Source organism: Octopus sinensis, linkage group LG21, assembly GCF_006345805.1.
Source record: "Octopus sinensis linkage group LG21, ASM634580v1, whole genome shotgun sequence".
Classification (NCBI taxonomy): Eukaryota; Metazoa; Mollusca; class Cephalopoda; order Octopoda; family Octopodidae; genus Octopus; species Octopus sinensis.
In genome coordinates, this window is record NC_043017.1 from 9,956,342 (window position 1) to 9,972,042 (window position 15,701).

At 38.1% G+C, this 15,701-nt stretch overlaps 1 protein-coding gene and 1 non-coding gene across 3 annotated transcripts in view; both read right to left on the bottom strand.

Annotated features, from left to right (window-relative positions):
* Positions 1-3,136: 3,136 nt before the first annotated feature.
* LOC115223041 (probable palmitoyltransferase ZDHHC12) overlaps positions 3,137-15,701 on the bottom strand; it is a 19,667-nt gene continuing 7,102 nt past the window's right edge. For both annotated transcript variants that reach the window (XM_036512056.1, XM_029793472.2), the window contains 4 exons: positions 12,863-12,999; positions 6,403-6,510; positions 5,522-5,688; positions 3,137-3,849 (listed from right to left, as the gene is read on the bottom strand). In XM_036512056.1, coding sequence (XP_036367949.1) covers positions 3,513-3,849; positions 5,522-5,688; positions 6,403-6,510; positions 12,863-12,999 — 749 coding nt within the window. In that variant the 3' untranslated portion in view covers positions 3,137-3,512. The remainder of the gene's footprint in view (positions 3,850-5,521; positions 5,689-6,402; positions 6,511-12,862; positions 13,000-15,701) is intronic.
* LOC115223060 lies at positions 7,742-7,843 on the bottom strand. The gene has a single exon (XR_003882778.1). It is a non-coding gene; the product is annotated as a U6 spliceosomal RNA (small nuclear RNA).

The following is a 15,701-nucleotide window of genomic DNA, read 5'->3' on the forward strand; positions in this document are numbered from 1 at the left end:
CCTACAGTCCATTAGTATCATCCGTGGCCTTGTGGAGTGTTTACACCCATATACGGCAATATAATAATAATAATAATAATAATAATAATATATATATATATATATATATACATACATACACACACACACATATATTTATTTGCTATACCAGCCAGCCAGCCACATCTGAGGATTGTCAAAAGACAAGAATATGAAACTCTAAATATTTAAATAATGGAATGTTGCAAGTTGGGTCTAGAGCTCTATAACTGAAATGGACTGTGAATAGTAACTGGTCCACTAGGCAGCAAGTGTGCAAGCCAGTTAGCTTACCCAGGGACAACGATTTGCAATTCTGAATTACAGAATGTTGTGAGCTTAATATTAGGTTTTATACTCTACCAAAGGTATTGAGTTCTCTTTTAATTTGTTCATGGTACTACAATGTATGTAATAACAATCCCAAAACACTTCTTCTATGTGTGTATATCATCTGAATTACAGTTAGTATCTTACATGAACCCTTGGGTTTCTTGCTAGTAGACTGAATGTACTGAAATTCTTCATATGTGTATATATATATATATATATATAAAATATGAATTAGAGATAAAATCACTATTAGGCGACTCAAACAGTTTTATCTCTAATTCATATTTTATATATTTATACTGAGAAATTTGATTTAATACTAAATCTAATTTTTCCCTGTAAGTTTGGAGCCATACTCCCTAATATTATTATTGTTATATGTGTGTGTGTGTGTATGTATGTATATACATATGTAAACAGAGTTAGTGTTTATAGTAAATGACTAAAGGATAAAATATCCGTATATACTATCGGTATCCATTACCTGTATTATCCCCTGACATCGGTGAGATGTTACGTCCCCTATTTTGTTATATCATGCTTTGTATTAAAAAATAAGCTTGAATGTGGTCCAATCGATGTGTTGGTTAATCTGTGGTTTTCTCCATTTCCTAATTATATAGATATATATATACATACACACATGCATACATATGTGTGTGTACATACATGTGTACACAGATATACATGTGTATGTGTCAAGAACATCACAGGTTAGCAAGCATTTCTTTTTATGTTTTTCTAGGTTGTCTTTACTTCTTCTTCTTCTTCATTTTTGTTTGTTTATTTGTTTATTTTAAAAATATATTGTGGCAGCTGAAGCAGTTCAAAAAATAAGGGGAGCCAAGGAATAGGGAACAGAGAAAGGGAATAATAGTGTAAGGTCTTATTGAAGGGATCGGTAGTAAGTAGCTGAATTATAAAGGGAGAAGGACAAGAAGAGAGAGAGAGAGGGATAGAAACAACAAGAAAGTGGAGGGTGAGGAAGGGAAAGGTAATAATTACATGAAAAACTAAGTGACCACCACACTGAAAACCAAGTGGAGCCTGTACATGGTCAGTCACCCAACAGGCTAGAAATAGCATCATTTCTCGTTCAAACCAGATTCTACTGCCTTAAAGAAAAAAAAAATGAAGAATACATTAAATAATGTAGCCTGAGATAGACTATTACCAAGAAAAAGACTAATGGTCATGATTTGATTGTCCTTTTATTATCCTGGGTCTGTTTGATCAGGACTGACCTGGGGCTAAACATTAACATGTTTGTGCATATTTGGACATGCAAAGATAACATGCCATTCATGTGCAAATGTACCTTTTGATGTTCTATTATAAGAGTGATTAGCTATTAGTGGCCATGATCAATGGCAGCTAGTTATATGTAGCTGATGAAGTGCAATAATGCAGAAATGCATACGTTCTGTAATCCAGTGACATCATTCATGATCTCATGGAGTGTTTTCGCCCAAATTGTCAATAAGGGGAGTTTCTTCTCTTGGGACAACTTGTGCGGTGTATTGTCTTTCCATATCTGAATATACAGGATCACGTTAAATAAGAATTTACATATGTATATTTCATTCAATGCTGCTTAACCCTTTCGTGACCAACCCGGCTGAAACCGGCTCCGGCTCTGTGGTACAAATGTTTTGTTTTCAAAAATTCTGAATTAAAATCTTCTACCAAATCTTAGTCTCAATTTATGTTCCTAACATTAGCTTAATGACAACTAAGCCGTTTTACTAAATTCTTTGTTACATTTAAAATTAAAAGAAACACAGAGCATCTTGGAATAAATACAGTAACGAAAGGATTAATGCACTCCATCTTGACAAAACTTTACACACATCTGCAAATGTGTCGTTTGCTATTCCAGAGGCCATGAATGACAGCAGCTAGGTAGACATAGTTGATGGAGCATAACAACGCAGAAATGCGTATGTCTTATGGTCCGGTGACGTCATTCACGGCATGTTTCTACACCCATGTTGTTTATAAGGTGGCCTTCTCCTCTGGAGACAACTTGTGAAGCATATTGTCTTTCCATATCTGAATAGACACAAACACGTTAGATAAGATAGTACATAATTATATTTCACTAAATGTTGTTTGATGTGCCTCCGATTCGAATTAACAACATTTTCTGAGAAATGAAGGTTGCGAGGAATGGTGTAGTTGCAAAAATAGAATTTAGCTGAGATTGAAATAAAGAAAAATAAATTTAAAAAAAAAGCAAAAAACAAAAACAAAAGAAGGAAATAATTTGCTATGTTAAACATTTATAAAGAACTGATGTAGTGAGGGTTTGCTTAATTTGGGGTTAATAAGAAATGGTAGCACAGAATGACATGGAACAATTGTGTAAGTAAAACATTTGTGCGAATTTGAAAGGTGGTGGTGGTGGTGGTGGTGAGGAGAGAATAGGGATAGTCAAATAGAGAGGTAGAGAGGGAGGGGGAAGACTGAGAAGATACGTGTGTGTGTTTTGTGTGTATATATCTATATATATATATATATATATATATATATATATATATATAGATATATATATATATATATATATAGGAAAGAATGGATATATAAATGATCAGAGAGACAGAAATAAAGGGAGATTGGATTTAGCAGAGAAAGAGAAAGAGAGACAGAGACAGACAGACAGACACACACACACAGAAGGGAAACACAAAGATGGAGAGCAAGAGATATATTAATGGAGAGTGAAAAAATATACTGTTAATGTGTATTTCTCTATAATTTTATGTTAGACACGGAGAAAAACAGAGAAAGCAAAAATATTTATTCAGCTATCTGGACTATGGTCAGCAAAATATTATAAGCTTTGACAATTAGGGGTTAGTTGAAGGGATACTACAATTTGCAGGAAGTATCTGTCTTTTTTTTTTTGTTTTTGTTTCTTTTTACCATTTCATATATTCTCTTCTGGAATCAAAGGAATGGAGAAAGATAGGGGAATGGAGTGATTTGTCAAGAATTTTTTTTTAGAAAAATAACAAAATTAGACATTTATCTAAACAGGTACAATAAGCAAGGGACAAGCTAAAAAAAATATGGTAGGGCGGAAGAAGTTTTTGGAAGGAGGGAAAAATTGTAGAAATGTCTTTTGTTTATTCTATTTTCTTTCAGTTTTTTTTTTTTGGTTACACGATGCCACCACTAGCCGTGTTCTGCATGTTGGCTTTCTTGGTGTACAGGGCCTCCCAGTGGCGGATTTTCCAATCAAAGAGAAAGTTATAGACATTGCAAGGACAACCTTCGTTGAATGGATTGTAAGAGTCATCCAAGTATTTGAGGTAGGTAATCCTCTCCTGGGAGACGAACTCCCATGTAGTGAGGTTCTGAGAGATGAGATAAGAATGGAACCCCAACAAGCCCAACACAGCCATTGCAGCAATAATTAAAATGAACAAATTACAGAAAAGCAGAGAATTGGTCTTTAACCATACCAGCCATTCCAGTCTGTAGACAATGGCATTCCTGAAAGACAGACAGAAAATAAATCAGTTTGAAAAAAATGATAAATGAAAAAAACTGAAACAAAATCGTATATATTGCATATATATGTATATATGCCATCATCATCATCATCGTTTAGCGTTCGCTTTCCATGCTGGCATGGGTTGGACGGTTCAACTGGGGTCTGGGAAGCCAGAAGGCTGCACCAGGCCCAGTCTGATCTGGCAATGTTTCTATGGCTGGATGCCCTTCCTAACGCCAACCACTCCATGAGTGTAATGGGTGCTTTTTACGTGCCACCGGCACAGAGGATACCAGCTCGGGGACAAGAACGCAAAACATCCGGACAGTTATGTGATACAAAAATGGGACAACAAAACATCCAGATAGACGATACAAAGAAAACAAGGATGGGTCATTCAAAGTTTTCTTTCTTCAGTCAAGTACCAGATTATCTTCGCAATTTCGGCTGATTATACTTGAGATTGCTCCAATCTGAGACCAGCCCCAAGGAAAAACTAAGCTAAGAGCATTAGATTCCTTGGAAGAAAGCAGCGAATGTATACAAAAACAAAGACGTAAAAAAACGGACAATGTTATACAAATACAATAAAAAAATAATATGTGTATATATATATGTGTTAGTGTGGCGGCGAGCTGGCAGAAACGTTAGCACACCGGGCGAAATGCGTAGCCGTATTTCGTCTGCCGTTACGTTCTGAGTTCAAATTCCGCCGAGGTCGACTTTGCCTTTCATCCTTCTGGGGTTGATAAATTAAGTACCAGTTATGCACTGGGGTCGATGTAATCGACTTAATCCCTTTGTCTGTCCTTGTTTGTCTCTTCTGTGTTTAGCCCCTTGTGGGTAGTAAATAAATATATATGTGTTAGTGTGCATGTGTGCATATGTGTGTTTATCATCATCATCATCATTGTTTAACATCAGCCTTCCATGCTGGCTGGTGGATGGTTTGACAAGAGCTGGCCAGGTAGGAGACAACCCACCCCAGGCTATTGTGCCTGTTTTGGCAGGGTTTTTATGGCTGGATACTCTTCCTAACACTAACCACTCCATAGAGTTGGCTGAGTGCTTTTTATATGGCACCAGCACAGCAAGGTCAATTTTGGCATGGTTTTTACAGCTGGATGCCCTTCCAGATGCCAACCACTTTACAGTGTAGACTGGGTGTAAAGTGTGTGAGTGTACGCATGTATCTGTGCATGTGTGTGTGTGTACGGTTCTAGGTGAATTCATCTACAACACATTTATCTGTGTGTGTGTGTGTGGTTGGAGATAAATTTATCCGTAGGTAAGTTGCTGTAGATGAATTGGTACATGGGTACATAAGCAGGTATATGTAAGTGACTGTATGTGTTTGTATGATAAGGTGGCGAGCTGGCAGAACCGTTAGCACGCCGGGCGAAATGCGTAGCCGTATTTCATCTGCCGTTGCGTTCTGAGTTCAAATTCTGCCGAGGTCAACTTTGCCTTTCATCCTTTCGGGGTCGATTAAATAAGTACCAGTTATGCACTGGGGTCGATGTAATCGACTTAATACCTATGTCCATCCTTGTTTGTCCACTCTATGTTTTTCCCCTTGTGGGTAATAAATAAATAGGTATGTGTTTGTATGAAGGATTGTGTGATTGTATCTGTGTGTGTGTGTGTGTCATTGTTTGATAGGCAGCTTACCAGGTAATAGAAATTGTCCAAAGAATGAGAGCAGATATTGAAAGCAAAAACAGCCAAAAAAATCTGTGATTTCTTTCTCCAACGCAAGTCTCAAGCCAATGGCAATGGTGGTCATACTTCCGGACACATTTCCTACAGTCTTCACAGTGTTTACTTCGCATGGGTTGCTGAATAAAATATCAACAAAACAATTCTATTAGTACCATCAGGTGAATTTTTTAGTCCTTGTCTTACATATATAAAACCTTATGACAGGCCTCAATACATTCATTCAGATAAATATATACTCTTTTACTCTTGTTTCAGTCATTTGACTGCGGCCATGCTGGAGCACCGCCTTTAGTCGAGCAAATCGACCCCGGGACTTATTCTTTGTAAGCCCAGTACTTATTCTATCGGTCTCTTTTGCCGAACCGCTAAGTGACGGGGACGTAAACACACAAGCATCGGTTGTCAAGCAATGCTAGAGGGACAAACACAGACACACAAACATATACACACACATACATATATATATATATATATATATATACACATACATACGACAGGCTTCTTTCAGTTTCCATCTACCAAATCCACTCACAAGGCTTTGGTCGGCCCGAGGCTATAGCAGAAGACACTTGCCCAAGATTCCATGCAGTGGGACTGAACCCAGAACCATGTGGTTGGTTAGCAAGCTACTTACCACACAGCCACTCCTGCGCCTGTACAAACATATTAAATTATGAATTAAAGGCAGCTCTAAATAATGTAAACATTATCGGTCGCACACACAGGGTGCATGTGCTGTACGTCTACTTCATAGGTCTACACCTATCCACACATCCACACACACAAACAACCATTGAGACTAACACCACATCGTTTTCAAAGTTGCTCACCTGAACTTCACAGAAATCACACCGTCTGTAGTTGTTGATCTTGTTCATCATTTGACTGTCTTCATAAATGTCCTCCTCATCGGAATTGTTATTCAGCATTGGTAGTTTCTAAAGAAGAAAGATCATCATCAACATCATCATCAACTACAATACCACCACCACCACTGACACCAGCAGCAGCAGCACCACCACCACCATCATCAGTGTCAGCATCAGCATCCATCAGCACATCATCAATGACACCACCACTACTACTGCCACATATATGTATGTACAAGAGGATGCTGTATATATGTATATATTATATATATATATATATATATATATATATATATATAATTTCAACAATTGTGAGTTGAATTAAGCAAACACTATATATGAGAGAGATTTTCTTTAAGTATTAGAAATAGCCTTAAAAAGTTTTTTAGCTGCTATTTCTAATGAGTTCAGTATGCGGCAAAGTAATTTATTTTTTACTAAGCCCTTTTATATAATGTAATAATTTGAATTCGCCTTGAATGGTCCCCTTTGCATACTGAACACTTGGTGAAATTGATTAATAATTAATTAATTTTGCCCTCAATTGTTGAAATATAATTAATCTCCCTCTGATTAATACTTCGGATTTTACCGAAATAAGCATAGTGTTTGATGATTTCAACCCACGCTGGTGGAAAGGGGAGAACAAAGATTATCGCTTGCTTATTTTGAATTTGTTGGCACTGTTAGTTGGGAGCAGATCTCGAAAGGGTATGTTCTTATTTTCAGTGTTTCCAAATCCAACCAAGGAATTTCTGAGCCGATGATAGAAATGTTGTTTTGACTAATCTTGAAACGTACGTCTCGAATAACCTTAGCATTTGATTTTCGATGTCCTTACCCCCAAACTTTTGTGAGTTGAATTAAGCAAACACTATATATGAGAGAGATTTCTTAAGTATTAGAATAGCCTAAAAAAGTTTTTTAGCTGCTATTTCTAATGAGTTCAGTATGCGGCAAAGTAATTATTTTACTAAGCCCTTTTATATAATATATATATATATATATATATATACATATATGTATAAATATATATATATAGTAATATATATATATGTATGTATATATATATATATATATATATAATATATATAGTATGTATTATATATATATATATATATATATATATATACGAGTACATATATGTGTATCTACAACAAGCTTTGTACTGTTTCCTTTTTTCCAAGTTCATTCACAAGGTATTGGTCAGCCCAGGTGCCATGCAGTGGGACTGAACACAAAGCCACATGGTTGCAAAGTGAGCTTCTTATCCACACAGCCATGTTTGTTCCTATAAAAGAAAACTATGAAATGATTCATAAATTTGCATGTTATCGTAGCACAGGGCCCACACTAATCTCTGTATCATTCATATTTTAGTAAATATGAACTGTGTGTTTGTGTCTTGCAAAGTCACTTAGTGACTCTGCTAGTGCAGGTGCCACTTAAAAAGCACCCAGTCCACACAGTAAAGTGGTTGGCATTTGGAAGGGTATCCAGCTGCAAAAATCACACCAAAACTGACCTTACCTGTGCCACATAAAAAGCACCCAGCCCACCACTTTTATTTCTTTATTTCCCACAAGGGGCTAAACATAGAGGGGACAAACAAGGACAGACAAAGGGATTAAGTCGGTTACAGTGACCTCAGTGCGTAACTGGTACTTAATTTAGCGACCCCGAAAAGATGAAAGGCAAAGTCAACCTCGGCGGAATTTGAACTCAGAACGTAACAGCAGACGAAATACCATTAAGCATTTTGCCTGGCATGTTAACGTTTCTGCCAACTCGCTGCCTTTTTCTGCCAGCCCATCACTCTGCAGAACGGTTGGTGTTAGGAAGGGCTTCCAGCTGCAAGAGCCATGCCAAAGCAACACCGAAGCATGGCGCCGGCTTCTGCCTGGCCAGCTCCTGTCAAATTGTCCAAGCATTGGCCAGCATGGAGAGAGGACGTTAAACGATGATGTACAATGTGTGATAAACTGCTGAAGAAATCATATTTGTATAAATGTACTTTTAGCTTCATGCAATATTTATTGATTTTTACTAATAACCTAGAATTGATGTTCGACAGTCAGAAATAGATGCAGAAGATGGTGATATTGTGGACACAATTTGGAATATGGTTAGGTGACAGGTTCATTAAGGAAAGATGAAACTCAGATAAACATGACCAGTGGCAGACTGGCCAGGTTTATGTTTTAATTGAATTTTGTTAGCCCTTGTGGCCAATAAACGAATTCATTATTATTATTATTATTATTATCATTATCTGCCACGTGTATATGTGTATATATATGTTTGTGTGTCTGTGTTTGTCCCTCTAGCATTGCTTGACAACCGATGCTGGTGTGCTTACGTCCCCGTCACCTAGCGGTTCGGCAAAAGAGACCAATAGAATAAGTACTGGGCTTACAAAGAATAAGTCCTGGGGTCGATTTGCTCGACTAAAGGTGGTGCTCCAGCATGGCCGCAGTCAAATGACTGAAACAAGTAAAAAAGTAAAGAGTATGTAAAGAGCTCCCAGTACAGTCTGTAAAGTGGTTGGTATTAAGGACATCCACTTGTAGAAACCATGCCTAAACAGATTATGGAACCTGGGTTGGCCCCTGGCCTTGCAAGTTCCTCTCAAGCTGACCAACCCATGTTAGTATGGAAAACAGACGTTCAATGATGATTGTGATGATGATGATGATGAGGAGGAAGAGGATATATGGCATCCATCCATAGAAACTATATATAATTGAGTATGGAACCTAGTGTGCCCCCCCCCCCCCCGCCCAGCCTTGCCAGTTCCTGTCAAGCCGTCCAACCCATGCCAGCATGGGAAACGGACATTCAATGATGATGGTGATGATGATGATGATTATCATTATTATTATTACCATTTCAGTCCCCACCGGTGATTCCCAAAGTGGGGCATGGTAATATTTTGGTGGGGATGCGTAGAGTTATGCTGAATTTTTATACCTCTTGTACACAATGTTTAGTATACCAACAGAGAAAGGGGACAATTCGAGAATGAGTTCTTCAATAAAAAATTCTTTACATCCATCCCTTCCGTGGCCAATTTTATCAAATTTTGGACACTTTAGCGACAACAAACAGGTCGTTTTCATCATCTTAATTCCCTATGGAGAATTAACTGGAGACAGACTGATGTGGGCGGGGGTGTCTAAGAGTATTGAGTCTTTTATCTCTGGCGACAGTAAGGGATGAAAGAATTGAATGGTGTGAAAAGGGTTGAAATGGAGTGGAAGAAAGGGGTTGCGTCAGTGAAGGAAGAGAAAGAGGCAGAGAGAGAGAGAGAGAGAGAGAGAGAGAGAGAGAGAAAGAGAGACGAGAGAGGGGAGACAGATAGATACACAGACAGAGAGAAAGAGAAAGGAGAGAGAGAGAGACAGACAGATAGATAGAGAGACAGATAGATAGATAAATAGATAGATAGATAGATAGATAGAGAGAGAGAGAGAGAGAAAGAGAGACGAGAGAGGGGGGACAGATAGATACACAGACAGAGAGAAAGAGAAAGGAGAGAGAGAGAGAGAGAGACAGATAGATAGATAGAGAGAGAGATTTATGGTACTGGTAACGCACACGTACATACACACACGTATATATATATATATACGAACAGAGATGAAAATTAAAAGGTAATTTTATTTTCACCAGTCAGTTTTTGAATTCAGCAAAAAGGTAAGAAAAAAACTTCCATCATTGATACAAAGGCTTTTGCAGCTGAAAAGATTCACGGAATATTTTTTGTTTCTTTTTGAGCATTTTTCCAAAAGTTTATATACTGAAATCTTTTTGAAGATTCAAAGGTAAAACTACAGATTTCCGCACCACGACTTTGAATGATCATAACTTTCAGAAAATTGGATATTTTTCTATGAAAATGTCTACGAATATGTGTTATATCATGTAGATTCCGAATATACAAAATTTTGGTGGGAAAGTATTTCAGGAGGAGTTGGGGGTGAGGAAATTTCGGAAAATTCACCGGAGTCCACTTAAATTCGGCATGACTTTCAAGAAAATGGATATTTTTTTAACGAAATTCTCTATAAATATACCTCGGACTATAGGAATTTTGGGGGTTATTTTTGAGAACTGTTCCCCACTCGCGGGTGTTTCTGAACAAGTCGTCCATATTTGTTTCATTTTTCTCCTGAAGCAAACAACAAACGGGCAATGAAGGCAAACGAAACCGTCACCAGAAAACTCGTTATGCTTGAAATAACAAGCTAAAGGTCTGGTACACAGAAATATGTTATTAAGACGACTTGTTGCATACGATTTTTCTTTCCACTTTAAGGTAAATTCCCAGGTAAACATTTCAAATAGAAAGGCAGACGACACCAGAAGCAAAAATAAGGAATATACACGCACAGTTAAATATAGAAGTGTAAAGTATAATTTGTTACATAATCTCTATAATGATATTGAATGGAATAATTCCCGCACAAAACGGAGAAAATGAGACAAATATAGACGACTTACTCTTTTACTCTTTTACTTGTTTCAGTCATTTGACTACAGCCATGCTGGAGCACCGCCTTTAATCGAGCAACTCGACCCCAGAACTTATTCTTTTGTAAGCCCAGTACTTATTCTATCGGTCTCTTTTGCCGAACCGCTAAGTGACGGGGACATAAACACCAGCATCGGTTGTCAGCCAATGCTAGAGGGACAAACACAGACACACAAACACACACACGCATACATATATATATATATACATATATACGACGGGCTTCTTTTAGTTTCCGTCTACCAAATCCACTCACAAGGCTTTGGTCGGCCCGAGGCTATAGTAGAAGACACTTGCCCAAGGTGCCACGCAGTGAGACTGAACCCAGAACCATGTGGTTGGTAGGCAAGCTTGTTCAGAAACACCTGCGAGTGGGGAACTGTTCTCAAAAATAGCCCCCAATTGTTTTCCCCTAAAATTCCTATGTCCTCGGAATCTAGACCGAGGTATATTTGTAGAGAATTTCATTAAAAAATATCCATTTCCTTGAAAGTTAAGATGAATTGCCCACTCCAACCCTTCCTAAAATACTTCTCCCCACCAAAAAAAATTTGTATATTCGGAATCTACATGATGTAACACGTATTCGTAGACAATTTCATGGAAAAATATACATTTTTCTGAAAGTTATGATCATCCAAAGTCGGGGGCGTAGAAATCTGTAGATATGCCGATTCAAAAATACATAAAATGAATTGTGTAAGTAAAAAAAAAAGTTTGTCGATATTCAGAGAAATATTTAAAATTTGGATTTATACCCGCTATCCAAGATAAAGTGTCACCAAGTTATGGGCGAAAAACTCGAATCTTGTGAATTCTCCGAAGTCCTCTCCCCTCACCTTGGAAAAGATTTTCCCACAAATTTCTTTATAATTGTAATTTATGCCGGTTGAAAGGTATTTATATAAAATTTCATTGAAAAAAATTTTTTTTTTCCTAAAAGTTATGAGGGAAAAACTCGGATCTTGTGAATTTTCCGAAGTCATCCCCACCTCGTTGCTTTTCCCTTTTTGTTTTCATATTCGTTTCCTACACGTCTTTATTTTGTTTCTGGGTAATATGGTAAACATTAACCAAATTTTGAATTATAAAAATTAAATATCCCAAGGGGGCATCAGGATTTTAGAAATGATTTGGTGGGGCATGGCCAAAAATCGGTTGGGAACCACTGGTCCCCATCATCATCATGAGTATTATTATAGTCATCATCATCATCATCACTACCACCATGGCAAAGACAGACTTATATAAAGAAAGACGGAAAGGGAGAAAGAGAAAGTGAGACAGACAGAATAAGAGAGAAAGAAAAAGTCTCAGAAAGAATAATGGATCTTTTTGGTTTGAACGGCAGTTTTTTTCTAGCGGTGTCATATAAAATTGTCACCCATAATTACGTCCCTAATATCGATCTATTGCATTTCAATCTGTTTTAGGGTTAGGGGTGGGTGGAAGGGTATCTTTTTTTCTTCACAAATGTAAATAAACCCAATCCGTTTCTTAAACGAGGGACATATTCATATGGCACAGAATATTTTCACCTCAAATAGACGTCATTGATTGGTTGAAATTGCAGAAATTGAAGAAAAAACAACAAATATCTTAGAAACTATAGAATTTTCTCAATAAAGCCAAGAGAAAAAGATGTTTTATAAACACATTCTACCAGTATACGAAGTTTAAAAGTGTTTAGTTACGTGAAAATTATTTTTTAAAACTGCTGTTCAAACTGAAAAGATCCCCACCATGGCAAAGACAGACTTATATAAAAACGGAAAGGGAGAAAGAGAAAAAGTGAGACACAGACAGAATAAGAGAGAAAGAAAAAGACAAAGAAAGTACGTGGGGGGGGGGATAATAAAAGAAAAAGAAATGTCAACGGATACTTACGGTTTTACAGGGAGTCTCTATGTAGCCCGGGTTGACGAGACAAGCCAGAAAGTACATCACCAGGGAGAAGGTCAGCAGTAGGAGGTAACAAATGGCATAGATTGGCCGCTCAAAGTAGTACACAGCTCGACGCAGCTCTGGAAAAGAAAATGGGAGAATAGGAGCAAATAACAAAGAGATAAGTGGTTGGAGGAAAAGAATGGACAAACAGATGGACAATATCAAGGAATGGACAGGTATATTGTTAGCGGAGATATGAACAGTGGAGGCACATGGCCTAGTGGTTAGAGCAGCGGGATCGCCGGTTCGAATCTCAGACCGGGCGATGTGTATGTTTATGAGCAAAACACCTAAGCTCCACACGGCTCCAGCAGAAGGTAATGGCGAAACTTCTGCTGACTCTTTTGCCACACCTTTCTCTCGCTCTTTCCTTGCCTGTCCCGGTGGGGAACCTATACACCAAGAAATTGGGGAACCAGCCCTTATGAGCCAGGCATGGCTCGAGAAGGAAGAGATATGAACACTAGCAGACAACTGTAACAAGTAGCGGAGCAGGTGGAGACGGGAAGAGGTTGGGGACGAGAAGAAGTTTGGGATGGGAGGAGGGTGGGGATTGGAGGAGATGGTGATGGGGAAGAATTTGGGGCAGTCTGCTCCCCAGGGGAAATAGTGTTATAGAGGCAGCATTTATGGGTCGGCTGCATAAACCTGTATAAGCCTTACTGAACCCCCACCACCCTGGGAAGAGAGGGGACTCAAAGGTTACCTGCCCCACGTAACACACATACTAGATCTGGCATGAGCAACCTTTTGCGAGAAGCAAGCCACATGAGACATGGCTCATCATCAGAAGGGCTGCACAACTACAAAGTTCCAAAGGAAACTTCCATTAGCTGTGCTATACAGAAAGTCCCACGGTCTGCAAGTTACATATGACTGCTCTAGATAAGGGAACCCTAAATAAATTGTATAAAAACACCCACAAGATTGTCATTGCTGGATTGTTTCTATTTAATCATAGGACAGCTAGATTAAGGTTGACCTAGGGTTAAACAACAATACCAAATTCTGGTATGTAACTGCATCCCATGGCACTCTGAGCTCAGATCCCGCTTACCAGTCATATGATTACGCCTCACATCATCAAACTGTATATTTGAGAAGTTAGAAATCTTAACTATTATATGGTGGTGGGCATGGCGAGCACACAACCAATCTATGATAAGTTATCTAGTTAGGTGTTTCATTGTTCTGAGTTCAAATCCTATAGGAGCCAAATTTTGAATTTTAATCCTGTGTGCAGCCATGTGACACATGGTTCCAAGCCCAGTTCCACTGCACGGCCCCTTGGACAAGTGTCTTCTGTTATAGCCTCAGCCAGCCCGAGCTTTGTGAGTGAATTTGGTAGATAGAAATTATGTAGGTACGATTAACCCTTTCGATACCAACCCGGCTGGAGCCATCTCTGACTCTGTAGTAAAAATGTCTTGTATTAAAAAATTCTGAATTAAAATCTTCTACCAAACTTTAGTCACAATTTAACTTCCTAAAACTAGCTTAATGATAACCAAGTTATTTTACTTATATATATATAATCTCAGAACAAAACGTCGGCTGAGTATAAGAGTGTAAGAGTGGTAATAAAAAAGAGAGATGACAAAGGAACAAACAGTTATCTTATGAACTTCATTAGCTTACAGTCATTTCTGCTATAACATGTGGTGGACTCATAGCTGAATGCCTGAATAACACCTTATAGCTTCATTGGAGCCATATATATGTGTATGTGTATGTGTGTTTCTGTTTCCTTGTTTTGATATTGTGTGGTATTTGTGAATGAGTGACGCTGTCATACAAGCAGTATCGTTCATTTTCAGTGTTTCCAATATCTGGCCATGGGGAAATACTACCTTGCATGGAAACAGGTGAGGGTTGGGAACAGGAAAGGCTTCCAGCCATAATAGACTCTGTCCAACCCATGTAAAGATGGAAAAGTGGACAGTAAATGATGACAATGATGATGATGATGTGTTAAAAAAAGTGTGAGCCTATGTATGCATTTGTGAGTATGTGTAGGTGTGTATGTGAGGGAGAGAGAAAGAGAGACAGAGGGAGAGAGAAAGGGAGAGAGAGACAGACAGACACACAGACAGATAGAGAAGTTAAGTAGATAAGCGAATAGAGGCAGCCAGTGGGAGAGAGATGGGGAAGGAAAGTGCGTGAGCCGTCATTGTAAGCGTTGATAAAAGAAGCTGTATGAAGAAAATAAACTGCTTATCTTGCAACATGTGGGCAGTTAATGAGTTAACATGTAGGAGTTGAAGAAATAAAAGATGGAGTATGACGATGGCAGAATGTCAATATTGCTGTGCAATATTTGTAAAGAATACCTCAATATACTTCCTCTCTCTCTCTCTCTCTCTCTCTCTACTAGAAATAGTAGCTAATTATCCTTTAGTTTACACACTAGTCTTAAAAGAAACGAAACAAAAAGAATACAACAGGACCCATTGAATCTTGTATTCCTAAATATACTTATTGCACCAAAAAAAAAAACAAAAAAACAAAACCCAGATGGGAATGTCATGGCTAGAATGTAATCTTGAACCTAGATCTGTTGGATTAAGACTGACCAGGAGTTAAACAATTAACAACTGTGTAATGCTGTATGATGGTATGTTATAGTATATTGTATGACAACCTCTCCATTGATGGCATGAGGATTATGCAAATCTGTGTGTGTGTGTGTGTGCGCATGCACTTGAAATATATTCATCATCATCATCATCATCATTACCACCACAGTTTCAATATCTGCTGGTATGGGTCGGATGGAATT